A 20,499-nucleotide genomic window follows, 5' to 3' on the forward strand; every position below is an offset into this window, starting at 1 on the left:
GTCCCCAATCTGAGTTGACCAGCACACAGTATACCCACGCGGTTTATTGATACATACGCCGAAGGCTCGTGTCAATGCACCTCGCTCTTATCCACGCCTTGCTCTGCACCATCTTTGACCCTTCTTCGCCCAAATAATAACAGAAACCAAGACGTGCCGAAAGCCCGTCTGAACGAAAACCCACTTGGAACAAACAGTGCAGGCACAGACCTTCTCACAATAATAAACAATACACTTGACTCGCTACACGGCTATTTACGCTTCGTGTCCCGTCAGCGCTTAATGATGGCTCTCAAATGAACCGTCATTAGAGTCGAAGCGACGGCTTGCACTTAATGACATTGGCCTTGCGCCTTAAAACATTGAACAAACTTAAAAACTTAATCGGATCAACTTAAATGCATTTGTAACAACAACGAGTAACTTTTAAAAAGTTGTATTCTTTCTTCCTATTTTCCATATACGTGTAGTTGTGCTTTACGTTAGGGCTTTCGTTAAAGGATGCAAGTGTTATTGGATGTCCTGCCGGCTTCAAGCTTTAGGTGCCGGGAATGCTGAATTCAGATTTACTTTGAAAAGTATGGATTAATAATCGAATGTTTCTTTGTTAAGTGCAGGACAGCAAATCTCAAATCTTTTTAGGATGGAGATCTTGTATTTAGAGAATTATAAACAGCGTCCTGTGTTTTGGAGGATGTATATACACACATATCTGAATTCAACATATCAACACGTTGATCACCTTGACCTTGAATATTACCGAGGAGAAGAGGTTAGCGTGCAATGATACAGGAGCCTCTCACTAATACGGTCGCTGCGAGTTCAAGTCCAGTTCATGCTGGCCTCCTCTCCGGCGGTACTTGAGAATGTACGTGGTCGTGGTCGTATGGTCGTGTTTCCCTCGCGCTTTACCCGATTTCCTACTATCATAATGTTGACCTCGGTCGTATAAATGAAACATTCTTGAATATGGCGTAAAATACCAATGAAATAAATAAATAAATAAATACATAATTGTAATTAACCACGAAAAATGGGATTTCAACTGTGAGTTTCCGAATTACCATTCTGTGCTTGATAACAGCCTTGAAATCGTACAGACCTGAAGCTTTCTTTTTCACTTACATATAGTTCTGATATTACTTTCACTTGTCAGTAATCACTCACTCGAATATTTATTTCTTGACACATGCTGTGCGCATGTCATATCCGATCAATAATTCGCTATATGTGAAGATATTTCATAAGTCACGCAGACCTCTGCAAAGTCTCTGTGCTAAGTCTCTCTGGAAGTTAAAGGAACTTATAGACTGATAAGTCATAGAGTCATAGATATCTATCGGTTCTTCTCCAGATGTCTCCTTAACGGAGTTCAACTATTCTTGAAATTCTTGTGTTGAAATATTCGTGAAAATATGGATATATGCCTAAATATAATAAACAATGCATTGTTTCTTGTCACCGATGTGGCTTTAAAAGCATTACACTTCAAGGCCAGCAAATTGCCATAGCTTATGTAGGTTACAGTAGAGGTCACGATTCCTTGGTTCTCCGGTCACCATACTTGCTTAACATCAAACATAAATGTCCATATGACTCAGAAGCTCTGAACTGGCAAGTGCTGTCACTAGCAATCGGCCTTGTTGTTACATCTGCAGTTGTTTAGATACGAGTATGTACCCAGAGACTGCATGTCTAAAGGTCGTCTTTCCTGTTGAGTGTTGATTAAGATGACCTTGTTAAACTCGTCAATAAGGATCGAAACATCTGGTGTGTGTCGAGCAAACGATGTCCCTCTTTGAACTTGACAGAGAATAAGTTTGGATTGGTCGTGACTAACAAAGTATCCGGGTGACGAAACTTGATGTATCCCGAATTGGGATTATCCTATATCCTTCAGATCTACGTCAACGTCAGTCCATCCTCCGAATACGTCAAGAGTGTTACTGGCAATACCACGTCAACGATGAACAAAAGAATTTCACGTTTTTCGCGTCTCTTCTTAACTTTAAGCGACAGTCCCCACAGCTCATATGGATTTAACTGTGGTCGTAGAACAAAGTCCGGCTTGGCTCATGTACACAAAACTTAAGCCTTTTCTTCAACCAGCTGACCAAACCGACAGCGGATCGCCTAACTCTGGACGGGATGACCCCTTCCTCGCCTGAGGGCAGTCCGAAGTTTCGGATCAAAATGCCCGTATAACACGAGTGCTATATTTTTGGAATGAGACGGAAATATGTAGGATACACACATCAAAAACCCGCCCATGTTTTTGTAGAGATCAAGAAAATCATTTCCCTAAAGCCATAAAATGCCCTCAGCCATATTTTATGTGGATGGCTTACTTGAATGACCGATTGCCAAAAAATAAAAAAATAAAAAAGAGTGGACTATGAAAAGCATATTTTCGATCGAAATGAAACAATACAAACGATAATATGAAAAGGGGATGAATGGCTAGAGACTCGGCATTCGATATTTTTGTTAGGATATATACTTAAATTGTGTTTTCTTATCTGGTATACAAAGAAAGGCATGATAAACATAGATACTTTCCATCTTATCCGTATACCTTCCATTTCTGTCATTCTTTCTGTTTTGTTTGTCTTGTGCTATTGTTACGTGTCATTTTATTGTTTTCAGTCCTTTAGCGATGACTAAATCAAAGTTCAATGTGTGTAAACACCACTAGCTATTATTAGAATAATAGCATGTTCTCTGGTAATGACCAGAAAACAATGGAAGTAAATGGCTTTTAATATTATTTTAGTGAATAGCACGGTTTGCATTATTTGGGGATTCCTTTGTGTATTATAAGTCTCCTTTGTTTGACCGTGACACCACCAATAGTTGTAATCATTCTCCTGACAACACATGTATTTCTAAAGAAGCAATATTACTGTGGTTTCCTTTGGGCATGCGTTTAGTTTTTTAGAATTTTTTTTAGAAGTTTTTTTCTAGGTTGTAAAATATTATGAAAAATATAAATTATCGCTTATATATCACAAAGACATTATAAACCATAAATATTTTTTCTCAAATTAATTCTCTTCACGCATGTGCATTAAGTCATGTAGGGTAAAAACAACAGATAAAAACGCACGACACAGCATGTTTTACAACATTAACACGCTAGTTGCCAATCATCGACTTTTTTTGCACTTTTTTCATGCGTATATTATAGTTTCTATATACACAATCCAAACAATAAGTACTTAAACATGACTAGTCAACGGCTTTTCGATGACACTCGAGCCTTTGCTGTATATGCATATTCAAATGTTGTCTTTTGTTCACGTATATAAAAAGGACGCTCTAAAAATCATTTATATAGCTAATTTTGTCCTTTCTCTCTTCCAGTGAAAGTAGATAGGTGCTGTCTGCTGATGTTTTTTTAGGCCCAATGCTACAAAGCATGGTTTTATTAATTCATAACGTAACCATTATATTAATCAAACAGTGTATCAAAATTTGATTAAGGAATGTTTAACGATCATCTGTTCATCTTTTCACAATGCATTATAATCATTATGGTCATTGGAAGCCGTTCCTGCATGTAAGACTCCAAGTATATTCAGGTTTTGCTGACGAATAGTTTTGTTATATTCATATAGGGTTTGGTTATTCTAATACTATAGTTTTTGAGGAAATACAGATGTTCCGTTTGTAGTTAATACACGCCAACGTTTTTATTCGCTAGTAGCCAACGCCGACTATATATGGCGGATACATTCATGACTCCTTTGCAAAGATCTCTCCATCACGATCCGAGTCGCATTTCCCAGAGAATTAACCTGGCATATGTTAAATGGGCAAATATGTAAATTAAGAGATGCGCAAATAGCCAGTGTTTTAAGCTGGCCCAATCTGACAGGTTTATCTCGACTCCACTATTTACCCGTATTCCAGGCATGTTGCGAGTCGGCAGAAATCCGCCATAACGAAACCCGCCATGTTTGTTTCTGCCTAACCCACGCATCTCAGTGTTACAGTTACACATAAGCTCTTTGTTTTACAAGAGATTGTCCTCGAGACGAAGAAAACGTCTTAAAGCTGCTTAAACAATTACTTGACATTTTCTTCTTGCTCACATGCCTTACGTAGATTTTGTACATTGACGTCTTTTCAGCGCACGAGTCCGTTGCACGATTCTGTTTTATGAGCAGGCTGTTTAGTGGAGTTTATCTCATAATCTACTAAATCGTCCAGTATTTACTGTACCATTTGGATCATCCCCCAACGATCGCTTTCCGGTTGGTTAATTTTCCAAGGAATTCTTTCCGTAGTAATGTGAGGCATTTTTAGGTTGGAAACCCGAGATCTTGCCATCCATGTGAATACACTATACACGCAGCTCCTCGTGCTTTAGCGTCGTCTATTGTATTTGTATGTGACGTTATCCGCAGACAGATTTTGTCGTAAGAACATGATGAAATTTAGAGCTAGTTTTAGATCCATAACGTGGCTTGCTAAATTCTGTATTCCTTTTAGATATACGATGTTTGACCATACTTAACTCACGAGCAAACAAAAGCATATGCATTTCCTATGTCTTCCTACTGACCTGGCCTATAAATGCATGTTGGGCACGATTCTCTTCCAACAAAACTTATTGCTGTTTGCAGGAATGGTCATACCTGTCCTAGAATACATACATCAATTAAATCCAGTTAAAGCGTCGTTTGGAAGTCAATTGTCTTGTCGGCATAAAACCCCTTATCTTTCAGTATGTAATTTTTGATAATACGCTTACATATTCAGCATCAGGAATAACACTTGTACGATGACATATGTAGCATTAAATAGGAGCCTTCAATGACAATTTACCTGTTCTTAAATGTATGTACTGATGTACAACAAGAAGGAATTCCTTGAAGCAGAAATTCAAGATTTCTCGTCCTGTAAAACAGTACTCTGCTCTGGGTTTTCGATGAACTCTGAGCTGCCAATTTAGCGGGAAAATGGTGAACAAATCAAGCATTTCACCTTTATGTAAAAATTAGTTTCCCTACAACCATAGCCTCGAGTTTATAAAAACTGTATGCTGCTAAATGAATCACTGAATCATATATTAATCATTGATTGTATGAGGGATTGAAGATTTCAGCTTGACATACATCATTGTTGCTTTAGAACAAATATCCTGTAAATATAACAACCGTGCGCACAATCAGAAATGTTGTCTTATTTAGACAAATTCAGAAGGAAAACTCGTCACAACTAAACGGTTGTACATATCGCTGAATTCCAAACTTTCAACGCTACGCTCATCATCGTGCATTTTATTTATTTAGTTATTTATTTGATTGTTGTTTTACGCCGTACTCAATAATATTTCACTTATACGACGGCGGGAGCAATTATGGAGGGATCATTTTCATACATTGTTATAGGTTAAGTGCACACAGTTGAAGCTTTTATTACAAAGTAAATAAGTTTCAACAATAAAGTTGAATACTGGGATATAAAACTCTTGTTGCTTGGTCGCATCATGGCCTCTATCATTACCCTCCCTGGGCCCGTTTTACGAAGCAGTCTCAACTTGCACCTGGCGTATTTTCCATGGCAACATGTAGTGAACAGATACGTCAACATATTAAATGCGCTTGGCGTAGTGTTGGGACATCTTTTAAAACGGGCCTCTGGAATCAAGATTTTTCTTCTATTGCTCGTTCAGACAGACAAACCCTTGTGATAATTAATCAACTATGAACATGAGCCATATGTTCAAGTACTGACAATGTCCAGACGAAGGCATGGTACTGTAACTGCACTTGGCATAAACTAGTTATTAAAGATTACTTTACTCTTGGATAGCGTTTTCAAATGAAGCATGATGTACGACTGCAGGTTGTTTTCGCGATAGGTACGTGTTTTTTGTTTATTCTCCCTTTTGTTAAATGATAGCTGGACACTTAACTGACAAGAGCGTTAAAATGGTTTTAAAATTCTTAAGGATCGACTGCTTTTCTGATCAATAACTGTGTTAAATATTGCTGGATTCTGTTTTAAGTGCTAGAGTGGAAGCAGATATTTGTGTTATGAGAATATGAGTGATGTTGACAATCCTTTTTGATACCATAACGCACGAGTATCCGTCCAAAAAACGGAAGTCAGGATTCTTGGAAGTTAATATTTCCCCCTGCTTTTACTCCCTCTGGTGTTATAAAAGGAGGGCTTCGTACTTCCCATGAGATGTCCTGTTAATACATTCGCCACCTGGAAGGTAACACCCCGCCTTGGCCGCTAATCTAGTCTATAAATCAGCATGGAAAAGACACAGGCTTGGAGACACGTGAGGCAGGCAAGGTTAATAAGGGTTGCGTATTTCGCATTGCCAACTGGATTACGTGACATGCTTGTTTGTCGGTTAACTGAAGTCTCGTGGCTGATGTAGATATATCGTGTTGTGTAGGAACATGAACAGTTTCGCATCAAAACACTGGGTTAAGGTATCAAAAACCGAGATGATCTTTGGAGTTAGTTTACGGGCCAAACGCCTAATCTCCAACAGCCACGGCTCTGTGTGTCTTTGAGGGTCCGTTGACGCCGCCCATTTGCGGAACAGGAAGTTAAGCAAACTATTTTGTGGAATCTATCCGCTGTGTTTTAACAGATATCGATTCTGACGGATTTTGTTTTCTGTCAGATTATTAGAGTAAGCATCGGAGATTAACTTGTTTGTTTCTGTCTCGGAAGGCTGTTTGTTGATGCACTCGCCAAGACTAACGTTGGTTTTCTCACAGGTCCGCGCTGTAACAGTCCCATCTAATCCTGGCCTGCCCATCTGAACAGCATATACCCACAAACAAAGGAGGGCATGGCGTATTTGTACCTTGTTGTTGTTGTTGTTGGTCATTGATCACTCACATGAGTAGCATATCAGACCAACTCGCAAAATACTACGACGATTAGAGCATCAGTAATGTTATCCTGTGGCGTTGTATGCCATTGACAAATGCAACCGCTACATGACTAGCCTTCAAATGTACACACTAAGCTGATCAACTACAACAAACAAATCATACACCCATTGTAACTAATACTAACTAACGAGAATTGTTGACAACGCCTACAACGTGCCGCGAATACCACATGGTCGAGATATGGTTGAACATGTATTGCATTGCTGCGATGTGAATGGTTGGTCTCCATTGTCTTTGAGAAGCTATTAATGGCAAACTATAATATTCAAGTAACAGAGAGAGTTCGGTCACCTTTGGGATCTCCTGTACGAATGTCGGACATGACGCTTATATTTTTTCGGTTTACTTCTTAAGGTCTTGGAAAAGGTATCCATGGGTTTTTCATTTATAGTTTTATAGGCTGGACCATACTGACAACCTTTTGTCTTTTCCACATCTTTGCTTGATCAGTAGTTATTCTGAGCCGCACTGTTGTCCCTGGCCTCTTATCAACAGCAAAACGATAAACGGGAAATATCATGACACGAATTAACAGTAGCCGGCATCGCTTGGACCGGAACTCTTTAGTCGAGACCGTTTTCTCATAAAAGGCTTCATGTGGCACGATCTGAATAGAATGAATACAAGAAGAACCCGATTAAGTGATGCGTAAATGTCACGCCATAATGTGTGCTCAAAGAAGATTTGTCTCCAAAACTTATGAACTAACATTGTTTAGATTTTGTTAGGATCCATCGTTAAAGCAAATCTAAGCGTGCCTTTTCGTGGAATCCATTTCCCACGTTTTCAATGGCTAATTTTCGCTTGATTTGAAACCTGTCGTCGTAAATAACAATGTGGACTGTTGGGCATTATCATCTAACGGTCGTCACGAGACTAATATCACAAAATCCTTTCAAATGTTAACATAGGGGCCTACATTGTTCAATGTCGATGGCATTTCTTGCAGTTACCTTATCTTTTATCTATCAGTAATATCCTGTCAGACACATTGTGTAACGATGGTGCTGTTGGCATGCCCATATACACAGAAAACAGTATTTGCATATGTTTGGAAAGCTTCATGGCTATGGATTCGCCGTAAGCGGTTAGAATTAACATCTGATGCTCGTGCCCAATGCATGAATAAATACAGTTGTATCACCTTTCCGTTAGTTTATCAGCTATGCTTTGAGTTCCATTACAGTTTAGCTCTAAAAAAAATTAAGCGTAATGTAAAATGCTTCTATAGACATCATGAACCAATGGAGAGTTTAATGGCCATTAGATTATCTATTTGTGTTAATTGCTTTAGAACCTTCGTTTTCCTTTCTGGGGTTCTTGGCTTTTTGGACCAATAGATGATAAGGTTTGTCTTTGACCATTGAAAACTACCCGCTTGTGTCGTTGCTGGATACATAAACCTGCACAGTTTCGGTCTTCTTCAACCTGAAGCGCGCTCTGGGATGTTCGGTATATATGTGCCACTTACCTGCCATCATCACCCACGGTGGGATTTATTGTGTTATAAGCATCACGACTCAGCCAAGTTGACAACAAACAAAATGCAACAAATCTAACATAGTGCTAACACAGGAACGTGTCACCAAAGCTATCACTGTTTGCTAAAGTCAAGCTTATACAGGCTTATTTTTGTGAAAAGGTCTGCCAGTAACCTGTCGATGGTCATGGGTTTCTTCTCACCATAATGCTGTTCTCCGTCGAAGACATGAAATATTGTTGAGGTGGCGTAAAACTCCAAAGACATTGTCAAAGAAATAACCAAACGAATCGAACAGTTCGTTCCTTTAGCTATTTGTTCCACCAGAGCCTATGTGCTCAGTATCAAGATAGGCTGCGGCTTTAAGTCAGGCGATTTGACTAGGGCCGATGCCCTCCAGTCATAAACATGGCTGCCTTGGTGAATATTAGTGAAATATTACTGGGCACAATGGTAAGCTCTAATCAGCTAAATAGATAAATAAGTATAAAGAGTGTTCACGGTTATTTAGAATTTCGAAACGGGGTTTGTGAAACGTCGTCCTAGGGCTGATGTAATATGCTAAATAAGTGATACATAGAACATGTACTTGTTTGATAATTCACCCATGAATTTTTTATGATATATTTTCAGGTCAAGGCTGTTCCTATCATGGTAATTCGTTTCCTAGGGTCAGCGAGACTGATCCCGCCGGTAAGAAGCTACGCAGTGTATAACTGATTTAATTAGCACGGCTGTTCCAAATTGGTTTTGCGGATAGAATTTTTGGAGAAACAGTGTTTGGAGTCATAAAGCCCCTTTCACGTTACGAATACGAAGTTGCCATTGCCACGTGTAATGCCTTCATGCTAGTTATGCTAGTTGCTATATTGTAACATCATGAATCCCCTCATTCTACAGAACGTTACGCATGGATAACAAATTTGTGGTTTATTGATTGGTGACGTTGTGATAATCATTTCATACACGCCATACCCTGCATGTTTCTCTTTACAGCAGTGCAGTTACAAAACGTCCGCATAACTTTTTCTATTCTCTCGTTCCATGATTTTCATATCGCTGTTTTGTAAGCTCCCAGAATGCATATAATATAGATTGCCATTAATAAACCATATATTGTACTAGTATTAAACATTAAGTACTTTAAACGTAGTTCAAACGTTAATGAAAAGAGAACCTATTTAGAGCTTAATAGATACAAAAAGGTATAGAAGTGTCTAACAACGCACATAGAAGAAACACGGAATATAATGGAATATTCGCTGAAACATCCAGCAAAAATGAAAACTTTTGATGAATCTCATCGGCGGTTTTATTTTGAGTGTACTGATTTTTTTATCTGACTTGGGGGAATTTCACATAATACGTTCTCTTTTGTTCTCTGTTGTAGGCTCCGTGCTGGTACAGTTTGAGGTGACTCTTCCTCAGGAGGTGTGGTCAATTGACCATGCTGTCCTTAACGGTTATGTTGACCTCAGGAGACAGAATGACACCATCGAGCTGGTCACCCTGAAGCCGCTGGACCTCGAGGAGATGAATAATGCGGTAAGGGTAGTCACACTGCTCTCAAACTAAAACTATTTGTTTTATGAAAATTATTAAATAATAATCAATAAATAATAATAATAACAACAACAATATTCTGATTATTCCCAATAACGACATTTTGACCAAACGGAAAGAAAATTATTGTTACTAGTATAGAAGTCATATAATTGCGGATGAAGCGTTGAAGTTGCAATCCAAACATTTTTATGCTCCAAACAGAATTATTTTATGCTGTATAATTTAATCTATACTTCCCCTTTATTTCGAATGTTTTATAGAATGTTTTATAGAATGTAGAGTTGAGCTGTACACTCCATATTTTGTTCAAAGGTAATTCTTCAAACAGTAATGAGTCTGTGCCGTAGTGTATGCCCTCCGGTCCTCCGTTGTTTCATTTCTTCAAAAATAATTGTCTTTATCCGTTCACTTTACACGTGTTGAGCGTACATGGAGTCTCATATATGTTTCATTGTTTTAGTTTGTGAGATTGATAACTTCCCGGTGTACCATAGCCACAGGCAAAAATCATATACGACGAAGCACTTGATGGATGCATCCACAGTTGTAGAATGATAATCGATAATGTTTGACCATTGTACTAAAATTAGTTCACAAAGCTCCCCGTCACTTTGTGTATACACTAGATATATTGTTTGAATATGAAAATGACTTATCTGCCATTAAGCATGTCAAGCTGACTCGATCAAATACAATATTATAGACGCAGTATTTTATGGCATAGATGAATGGAAAAATATCCGGACAGAATGTATATATACATTTGCCATTCCACGTTTTGATTGCAGAATGAATTTGCTTAAAAGCAAAGCAGGTTCGTTCTCTAGGTTCAAAAACTTGAATGAAAGAATTAAAGTTTTTGGGCAATATGCGTAAGATTTATTTTCCTTTCAGCACCACTATCGTTTTACTGAACTAAGATTTTACGTTTCCTTGACAATTTTCTCGTGTTTTATTATTGTTATTATTATTATTCATATTTGTTAAAAATTATCTACATGAGCGTTTCTCCAAGTGACGGACAAATGCACAGGAATGAGTACGGAGACATTGGAAGATTAAGTGGGTAAACGTGATATTTGTGAAGTTACGAGGACTTAACTGACAGAACCATTTTTTGTTTAGAAATCTCAGTCTCTGAAGATTTGACCAGTAGTCAACTGTCGCCGTATTTGCAACTTGTGGGATGTTCCAGTTAATGCTATACATTAAATCGGCAAATTGGAGACACGAGAAAGTTTTCTTTAACGAGAGTGTTATTCTGTTTACAGAGTTCTTCAGTGGGAACACGGTTGAAGATTACATTGTCTTGTGTGTACGACAATCGACCCTTTGTGAGTATATAGAGATTGGCCATAGAGAAAATTCTGTCTATAAATACGCATGTTTAATTCGCTTGACAAGTCGATACCACAGATTAGTTTTGCAGGGAATGCTGGCCGCCGTCATATAAGTGAAATATTCTTGTGTACGGCGTAAACCATCTATCAAATAACTAAATGAATAGTTTTGCAGGGCGTCCTTTATAACTGACTTTACATGTTCATATTCTCCATATTGTTCATAACGTTGTAATAATATACCGGTTACCAGTATACATTTATTGTGCCGTAGAGAAAACTAAAATATTACCTATAATAAACCCGGTCGCTGTGAAAATTAAAATATAACAAGCGGATGAGACATTAGATGACAAGATCAAAAATGTGAACACACAATGTGAAATCGATGCTTGTTTCATCTCAGCTTAGAAATGTTATCAGGAGATCCTTCTGGGCAACTATACAAGGCAGCTGAGTGCTGGCCCCGTAGCTGGGTGCAGATATTGTATTTATGCTAGTGTGGTATGCCTTTACAATAAATAACGGGCGCTGAGTATTGAATTATTACAACCCGTTTAATATCTATGTGCTAGCCCCTTACGTGCTAGTACAGGTGCCAAAATCCGTGGATTAAATTCAAATTAATGAAGATACATTTGACAAGTTCACGTCTGAAAAAATCTTGGATTTCAGGTGAAGCAAGATCTGAACATTCTGATCACAGCAATCAATGAGTTCGATCCTTACTTCATCGGAGCCCCGTATTACCATGATGTTGAAGAGGTGGGTATATTTAGCACGCTTAATGACGTACATGTAATCTGTCTCCCGTTGGGTGCTTTCCGCTCTATACTAGTATACCACTTGTGTACACTGATTTCTATGCCTGATTCCTATTAACAGGTTAAGCTTGTTTGGTCTGATATCTGATTATTATTGATGTTACTCTACTCTGCTTTTAGAACACAGCCTTGCAGACGACAGTTTTCACTTTGAGCGGGAAAGCGGATGATGCCGACTTCCTGCCCTCACAACAGCCCATCTCGCAGTTCAGGCTTCACGGAATATACCCGCAGGTAAGCCCGAAATATACGTGTCGAGGGACAATTTGATATTTATGCACTTATCTGACAATTATACATTGAACACTGTTCACTTATTGATTGGGAGGTTATTTTCTCTTATCGTCTGGTGTATACGACTGGAGGTCTATAGCTTTCGTCATTTTTACATCATAATTAAACTACGAAAGCCAGTGAATTATCATAAAAGATGGCTCTGTCTATATTCTTGAATGTTTATTTGGTCTGAAACTGTTTGGTCTGAATGTATCAATTCAATTGCAATGTAACTGTGGACAGTGTACAGACAAAACAAGCTGCGCGAAAGGGGGAGAAGGGAACTGTGCTAAAAATTTAAGGGTACTTTTCACTAAATCTACGCTTCAAAACAGACATTAGGTTAATAATCACAAGGCCAACTCCCAAAACAACGTTCAACACAAAACAACACAGATCTAAGAGAGTATACAAAGTACGAAAGTAAGACGGATTTATACGAAGGGAAGCAGTTTAGGTAATGTTCGAAAGGTGAAAGGATTGATCTAGGCGAATGAATGAAATCAGTATCCAAATCGTTTAGTATGTTAGTTATAAGTTGCCGATAATGAAAATATGTATCATTTCACAGTTACGCTTTGATTGCAACTCTTCATATATGCAACATAGTGATTAAATTCAGCACGACGAATATGCCGCCTCTGGCTTTGTGCTGAGCGGAACTTGACAGAGTTATAAAGCATGCAGCTGAAGACAACAACAACTGCACAAAGTTGAGATCATCCGTATGTCTAAAACCCTTTGTTTTCTCGTAAAATACCACTGTTATGAACTTCGTGAAGTCTTAGATCAGAGACCCCATTTGCCCAACAAGATATGTGCAATATTAGATATTATAGTAATCTAGAGATCAGGATTTGGAAACATTAACTTATGCAGGTTTCGGCTGGATTGTCTTCACAGGTGCCCGACGTATTCTTCGCCATGACAGGGACGATAAACGGTGTGATCACTACACAGAAACTGCTGGATTACGAAGCCCTCTTAAACCAGGGTTTAACCACATTTGTCCTGAACGTGTCCGCAGAGGTGAGATCAACAGAACAACTGGATATAAATTATATTTCTTCTTTACACATTTAAATCGGCCCCGATAGCACAGTTGGTAGAGCGGCCGCTTCGGGGGACGGTAAATCCAGGGTCAGTCCTGGGTCGGGTCACACCTAACTGGTTGACCCGTATCAGTATGGCTCAGCTGGGGCGGCTTACTTGCCTTCGGTAAGTCATCTCAGTGAAGCAGCACTAGATAAAAGAGAAATCCGTCCTACAAAAAGGAGGCACATTACATGTACTCAGAGGATTCCTTCGACGTCATACGACTGAAAAATTGTCAAGTACGACGTTAAACCCCAAGCACTCACTCACTCTCACACATTTACCTTTCTACAGCTTGGGACTTTGTTATATCATATATGGTATATGAGCTCACAAGGTCGAATCCAGCCCCCGCTGAGCTAATAGCTTTGTCAGGAACTTGTTAATTAAAGGTACAATGGAATCCGCAGGACTCGGTTTCCTCCACCTTTACACACCTGTCCACCATCATATACGTTCCGATGTTGTTAAATGTCAAATAAAGAAATAGATCTAATTAATGAATTGGCATATAGATGCATATCTAGTTCATGGCAGAATGTATCAATATACCACGACCAAATGACTGTAAATGTATCTCTCTAAACCTAAAGAAATTATTGTTGCAGGATAACGGTGACCCTGGGCCCCGCTCTTCCTTTACAACCATCACTGTGAATGTGAAAGATGTGGACGATGAAAGCCCGGCTTTCGTGTATGACTGTCAGTGTACCGCATCAGACTGCCCACCCAAGATAAAGGGATTGTGTCAAGTGCCGGCTTATTACACAACTATCACACCGACACATACAGTTAGTATTTACACATACATCTGTAAGGAAGACATCAATACTACTATACTTAAGCAATTGTATAGCTACAGTAGATTGTATCTCCTACAAAATGGAGAGTTCATATACAACTCTTTGCACCTGTGCTTTGCTTTCCACAGAGCGAAATGATTAGGATTAACACCCTACTTGTCAAAGTAACACAAAAAGTATCCGTTTCTGATATATAACATATACATGGTGTCTGAAGAGTATTTTGCCAAACCTGTTGACAGGTTCTGTGCTGATACAATTTGTGTAACGAAGAAGCAACACGACTTAATAATAATTGATAATAATCAGGGACTGGTTGTAGAAAAGTGTAATAAACGTTAAGTTAGACTTCAATCTTAATACTAGCCTTGTTCTAATGCAAACCTTATGGGGCTTTAGTTCAGACTTCAGTTAATACAGGACTTAACTGCTAATCTATGTATAAGCCTACTTTTGAACAATTAGGACAATGAAACTCCAACTACATGTTCCAACGATGATTACTTTAACATCCAAGCTAGACACGAATGCTTTATCTATAGAGAGACTGTTACGTTATTGGGATCTCCTTCAATCAATGAGTAGTTTTATTTCTTCAGTTAATACTGTAAATACTGATATACTTTTGAATACCGGTAACCGAGACCAAACGAGCGATACCACTATGCTGTTGCCACGTCCAAACAATTTAGACGTGGAGGTTCCATTAAGATCGTATTGTCTTAATATGGTGCGTTACTGATACGTGATTACGTGATACATAGATCATTTATATTATTTCTTTTTTCAAACTTAATACCCTATATCTTTTTCACAGGGAGACCTTTTGAAAATCCAACCTAGTCCTATCTTCGCAGTTGACGGTGACATGCTGAATTACACTATAACCTACAGTATAGTAGCTGGTAAGTATAGCATAAACAAATAACGCTGCTCAAGATGCTATCAGTCGGTTTAAGAATGGCCAAAGAGATGAGGAGTACAGCCTAAGCAGTGTAATGCGCAGCAGTGTAAGTCTTCCTATGGCTTATATTTACCTCTGCGGGATTCATACGATGATGATTAGTTTTAAGGGTGGAAGAAACCTGAAGCACCTGGAGTAAACCACCAACATTTGGCAAGTTACTAACGAACTTTCTACGTTTCGCGTACAGACTTACATATTATATTGTTAACCATGGTCTTCAGCCAAAGTTGAACGGAACAAGCTTCCCCCAACCTCTTATTGTTACCGGAGGCCCAACAGTGTGAGCCAGAGAACTACTAGTTCCCTGTCCAAGGCTGTCCCAGAGGTTTTGAATAACAACGACGTGTTAGCCCTTTTCAGGAGTGATTAAGCTAAATTGTTTGGATATGCTTTTAATTTGCAAAGCTGTCAGTTTACCATGTTCACATCAAATCACTAAACTATGAAGCTGTTGGAATCCCAAACTCCTCACCTCTAAAGGGTTGAAGGGTTGCAAATATACTAGATTTGACCCGCTTTGTTAAAGGAGAATCTCATCGTCCTCATTTTCATACGCTTTTCAGGTGCTTTTCAGGTGCTTTTCCCGAAGCTGTCGTATGACTAAATCTATAATTACCCATACATGTACATTTCTTAGTCAGCACTCTGAAACAGTCTTTCAACAAATATTTTGAAAGATTATGGAGTTGTATTAGATCATGAAAAGCGTGTAAGCATACCGGGGCGATACGATGGGGGTTGTGACATGCATTTTTAATCCTATATCATTAGGTACATCAGAATGAAGGCATTAGAACGGATTAGATTTATATATCTAGCGTGTCTCAGGAGAAGAACGCAATATCTGTGATTCATTTGTCGAATCGTCCACGGGTACACGTGGGTTATAATAGACTGAGCATCCCCTGAGTTGTGCAGACTCTACTTTGAAACGTCTCTTTTTACGTCGCCGACATAGACAGATTTCAGTAGAAACCTGACATGCTACACTTTAAAGACGAGCACGAGTGTTACATTCTGCGAAGAGTTGTCTCCCCTTCAGGACGTCCCGACCTATAGTGTCATATTTGCTTTGTACAGGGAGTCTGCGGAACCATTCCGAGTATTTCACGATTGACAGTCAGACGGGTGTGGTGACCCAGGTACGGGAGATGGATGACCTAAATGTGGATAACTTCGTTCTCACTATACAGGTATTTTGACAACGTTTAATGCCAAATGTTTGGTATACTATTAGAAATAAATATAGACTAAGCTGAAAATAATCTAGTTGACTTCAAATGTCGAGTGAAAGGCTGACGATGTTATACGATATATTTCGTGTGTGAAATGGTAATTCCAAAAGGCTGACAGAACAAATTCTGTGTTTCTGTGTATTCACTGAGAATCAATGAACAAACCGTTTTTTATCGAGATTTGGTGGAGAATAGACAAAGGCGTAAAGTTCCAACAAGAGCGCAATATTCTGTCGTCATCGCAAGACTCAGATGAGAGCGCGAGACTTGCGGGACATTCTCCACTGAAAGTTGTACACTGGGATGTCGTGTTGTAGTCTCTTTGCAGTTTCGTCAGAATGTCACCTATTCTATAGGATCTCGACCAAATCTCGCAATGTCAGTTCACTGGGACAAGACTCTGGAGAGCGCTAAGCCTCTTTCGGCTTCCATGTACATTCTATTCAGAGAATTTGGCTTGAACTTAAGAATCGCTCCTTACTTCATTTTCCATTCATAGTTATTTGTAGCCCAATAGTAGCACGCTCATATCGAGCAATGAAAAGTACCAGTGATCGCATGATTTCTCAACACAGGCTTTTCTCTTCGACAGGCCACAGAAGCCTCTACTGCTCAGAGGCAAGCGATCCGAGGCCTAACCATATCTGTGTCGGGCAGGACAGCGGAGCCACCTCACACTACGGACAAACCGCCAGCTGTTCAAACCAGTCCGCCCAGGAACACCACAGAACCTGCACAAGAATCCACCAAAGATGACAGTGGTGGCTCTATAGCACTTTGGGTTCTTTTGGTGGCCATCGGCAGTTGTCTTTTACTAGGTCTTCTTATTGCTCTTGGTGTTTACATTTTTTTGCGGAAACGCCACAAGACTAATCCGGATGATACACAATCGAGTGGACCAAGTAATGTGTCAACAGAAGAGGAGATTTTGGACGCCTATGCTTCTGAGACGCAAGAGAGTAAGTGGAACCACAATGGGCTAGATCTTTCGGTCAGGAGTGCATATGGCCCACAAACCAACAGCACCTTCCTCAACGGCACTTCCCGTAAAGACAGCTACATCAACAGCCAAATGACCAATCATGGAAACCTAGGCCAACAGCGCCATTTTGATTTGGCGGTCCCTCTCCCGGGTTCTGGTAAGTTACCTCCCCTGAACAAAGCTGACATGGTGGACACGTCTACGGAAACGGAAGAAACAGACGTACGGAAACTGAAGAGAAAACCTCGCAAACGACGTGACAAATCCCAAGATGAAGAAATTTACGACGGTACACGCACCTACGAAATGGAGGCAGATCCCAGCTTCTTCACTACTGTCCCCAAAAACAAGGTCAAGCGAAACAGAAGAAGTTTCAACTTTAAACCCGCTCCTGATCATTGGATAACAGTGCCTAATGAATATTAAAAACATGTTTCCGTGAGACTTTTCGGATTTAGGGTGCATTTGGACAACCTGCAAGGATCGCGGACATATGGCAACAATCTGCTCACAGCTGGCTAGGCTGGATAGAGGTTCAACCTGTGTTCATGGCTTACGAATGTTTTTTTTTTTTTTTTGGTCTGACATATTTGAGACTTAAAAACATCCTTTTTGTCGGCTGCAGAATATTTCGTTTGGCTACATACTTGCTGTGTCTATCGGTAATATTGATAGATATTTGACAGATATTTCTTCCGTTGGAATGTCACTCAGTAAGGAAAAAAAAACGTTTGGGCATGGATCCGTGCATGATTTGTTCTGTAATTAGCTAGATTGTGTTTGCGTGTGGACTTTATTCAGAGATGAGTGCAGAAATTCCTTCCGTTTACTTCTGCAACATATTGACTACACTCTTGTTACTTTCTGTGTGTGCTTCCTTTGATACAAACCTTTCCAAGGTGCACCTTATCCTGAAATGAATTATGAGCTTATTTATTATTTTCTTATTTTTTATTTGAATCATGATGTTTTAAACAAGGGTTATAGAATCCTGTGCTCTTTATAATCCTATGAGAGGAAAATGTCAAAGAAGTTTCACACCAAGCAGACCACCCGTGTGTTATGTACCTAGTTCCTGACAGTAATCACCACTATACAGAAAGTGCCCCAGATATTGTGACAATTGTGAAGTGTGTCATATCAAAGAAGTGTCCCTATCACAGAAAGTGCGTGATATCAGAGAAAGGATATCAAATCAGTGATAAGAACAGAGAGAGGGCCCATCTCGCATCATTTCCCGAAGAAATATCATCTAAAATTTTCGAGTATACCATTTCGGGGCTGCACATGAGTAAACCTGATAGACAAGAACGGTATGGGTTTGATGACTCTGAGACGTTCAAAAACGGATTATTCTTCCGTTCAGATGATCTCGGTTGCTTGTGAGTAGACTCGTCTTAAACGACGTGTGCGAATAATCAGCACGTGAAACCTGTTGATGCACCAGGTCATTCAAAGATCCAAGAAAATGTGCAGCAGTAGATAGATGCCACGTGTCTAAGATCGCTGTAAAGACGATGGCAACATTTATAACGCGTTGCAGACTGTTAAAAGCACATTTTTGCAAGTGTTTGAGTCCTATCAAAAAGCATTGTACCGCGTCCAGACAGATTTTATAATTCAGTAGTGTAGATAATAGAAACATGCACGAACTTCCATCACATCAAATGTCATCAGGCCAACGGGCAACTTTCGCCCGAATGACACTACTTTATATGTACGGCGAAGGTGTCCAACTGACCAAGCTGTACTTTTGGCGACAATCGCGTTGCCTAGCTTTCCTTTGATAACTACGAAACCCAAGGCTTCAGGGATGTAGCTCTCATACTGTCATGTAGCATTCATTATTTCGTTTTTGATGAACTAAGAGTTTGTTGAAGCGGATTTATTGCTTCTTCGCAAATCATAGTCATTATATAACTAAGCCATGCGCTGGTTTGTACCTGGTTACATATATCAGATTTCCAGTATAACTTTTTCAGATGACGTTGTGTCGACGTCACAAGTTGGTTACCGTGACGGACTTCGTAGTATCCCTTCGCAAGCGCTGACTGTGATATGTACAGCACTGTTTTCTATAAACTGTTTTCGCCATTCCATAATACCCAATACGTTTCTTATTCAATTACCATTTGTACGTAGTTAATAAGACCTATAGCTTGCAATGTAAAATGAGACATTATTGTCTAAGCGACAATATCATAGTATGCTTGACCTTAGCCTGTTTATATGCAAGTGCCTTTGTGCTACGGACAGAACCAGCCGGCTGTCGAGTGTATATTGGTTGACAGAATTGATCAGGATTTGTTGGTTGTTTCGTTAACATAGGTTTTCCCTTTTGTTTAACAATATCTTAATAAACTACAGCCTGAAGTATGGTCAAATTTTTACTTCTTCCCATATGTTTAAATAGCCGCCTTGTTAATATTTGAAATATATTAGCCCATTGTTCATAATAATTGTGTTATCGAGGTTCATATACATGTAACTATAATGTCATATTTATCTACAAACCAGTCAACTTACATTGAAACAATTGTGAGTGTACTCGCCAGCTCCACGTGCACATTGTGACGCCATGAACGAGATTTCAAGGTCCAAATAAAAACAACATGCGAACAAAATGGTGCAATTATAACAACGACGACAGTCGTATCTTTGACGCGTGAACAAACACATGCTTGATGCGATGAATGATGTTATATATTGCGTGGTGTTTAAATGCAAATAGATTCCTATGTGGTGCACCGAATAATAACGACACATATTCGTGACAGGTTTTTTTTCGTGTTGTTTTGGTCAACGCTGTAAGCTTTGCATCCAAAGTACGTACTCTCGTACAAAGCAAACAATTGAAGGTTGTGGGGCCGAAGCCGGGTGGGGTAGGAAAGATACAACCGAAGTTGCGCAGTCGAGTCATTTTATATATGGTGCTTTGAACTGTTGATTGTGAAACGTTCACTTTGTATACATTTTTGACAATCACAAGTAATGATAATAAA

General features: G+C 39.3%; 1 protein-coding gene across 4 annotated transcripts in view; it reads left to right on the plus strand.

The window, feature by feature from the left end:
- Positions 1 to 20,499, plus strand: part of LOC135473757 (cadherin-89D-like) — a 45,221-nt gene extending 24,722 nt beyond the window's left edge. For all 4 annotated transcript variants that reach the window (XM_064753656.1, XM_064753642.1, XM_064753650.1 and 1 more), the window contains 10 exons: positions 9,043 to 9,102; positions 9,800 to 9,954; positions 11,247 to 11,309; positions 11,991 to 12,080; positions 12,260 to 12,373; positions 13,319 to 13,444; positions 14,119 to 14,301; positions 15,131 to 15,218; positions 16,361 to 16,473; positions 17,108 to 20,499. In XM_064753656.1, coding sequence (XP_064609726.1) covers positions 9,043 to 9,102; positions 9,800 to 9,954; positions 11,247 to 11,309; positions 11,991 to 12,080; positions 12,260 to 12,373; positions 13,319 to 13,444; positions 14,119 to 14,301; positions 15,131 to 15,218; positions 16,361 to 16,473; positions 17,108 to 17,923 — 1,808 coding nt within the window. In that variant the 3' untranslated portion in view covers positions 17,924 to 20,499. The remainder of the gene's footprint in view (positions 1 to 9,042; positions 9,103 to 9,799; positions 9,955 to 11,246; positions 11,310 to 11,990; positions 12,081 to 12,259; positions 12,374 to 13,318; positions 13,445 to 14,118; positions 14,302 to 15,130; positions 15,219 to 16,360; positions 16,474 to 17,107) is intronic.

This window comes from Liolophura sinensis, chromosome 1, assembly GCF_032854445.1.
Source record: "Liolophura sinensis isolate JHLJ2023 chromosome 1, CUHK_Ljap_v2, whole genome shotgun sequence".
NCBI lineage: Eukaryota > Metazoa > Mollusca > Polyplacophora > Chitonida > Chitonidae > Liolophura > Liolophura sinensis.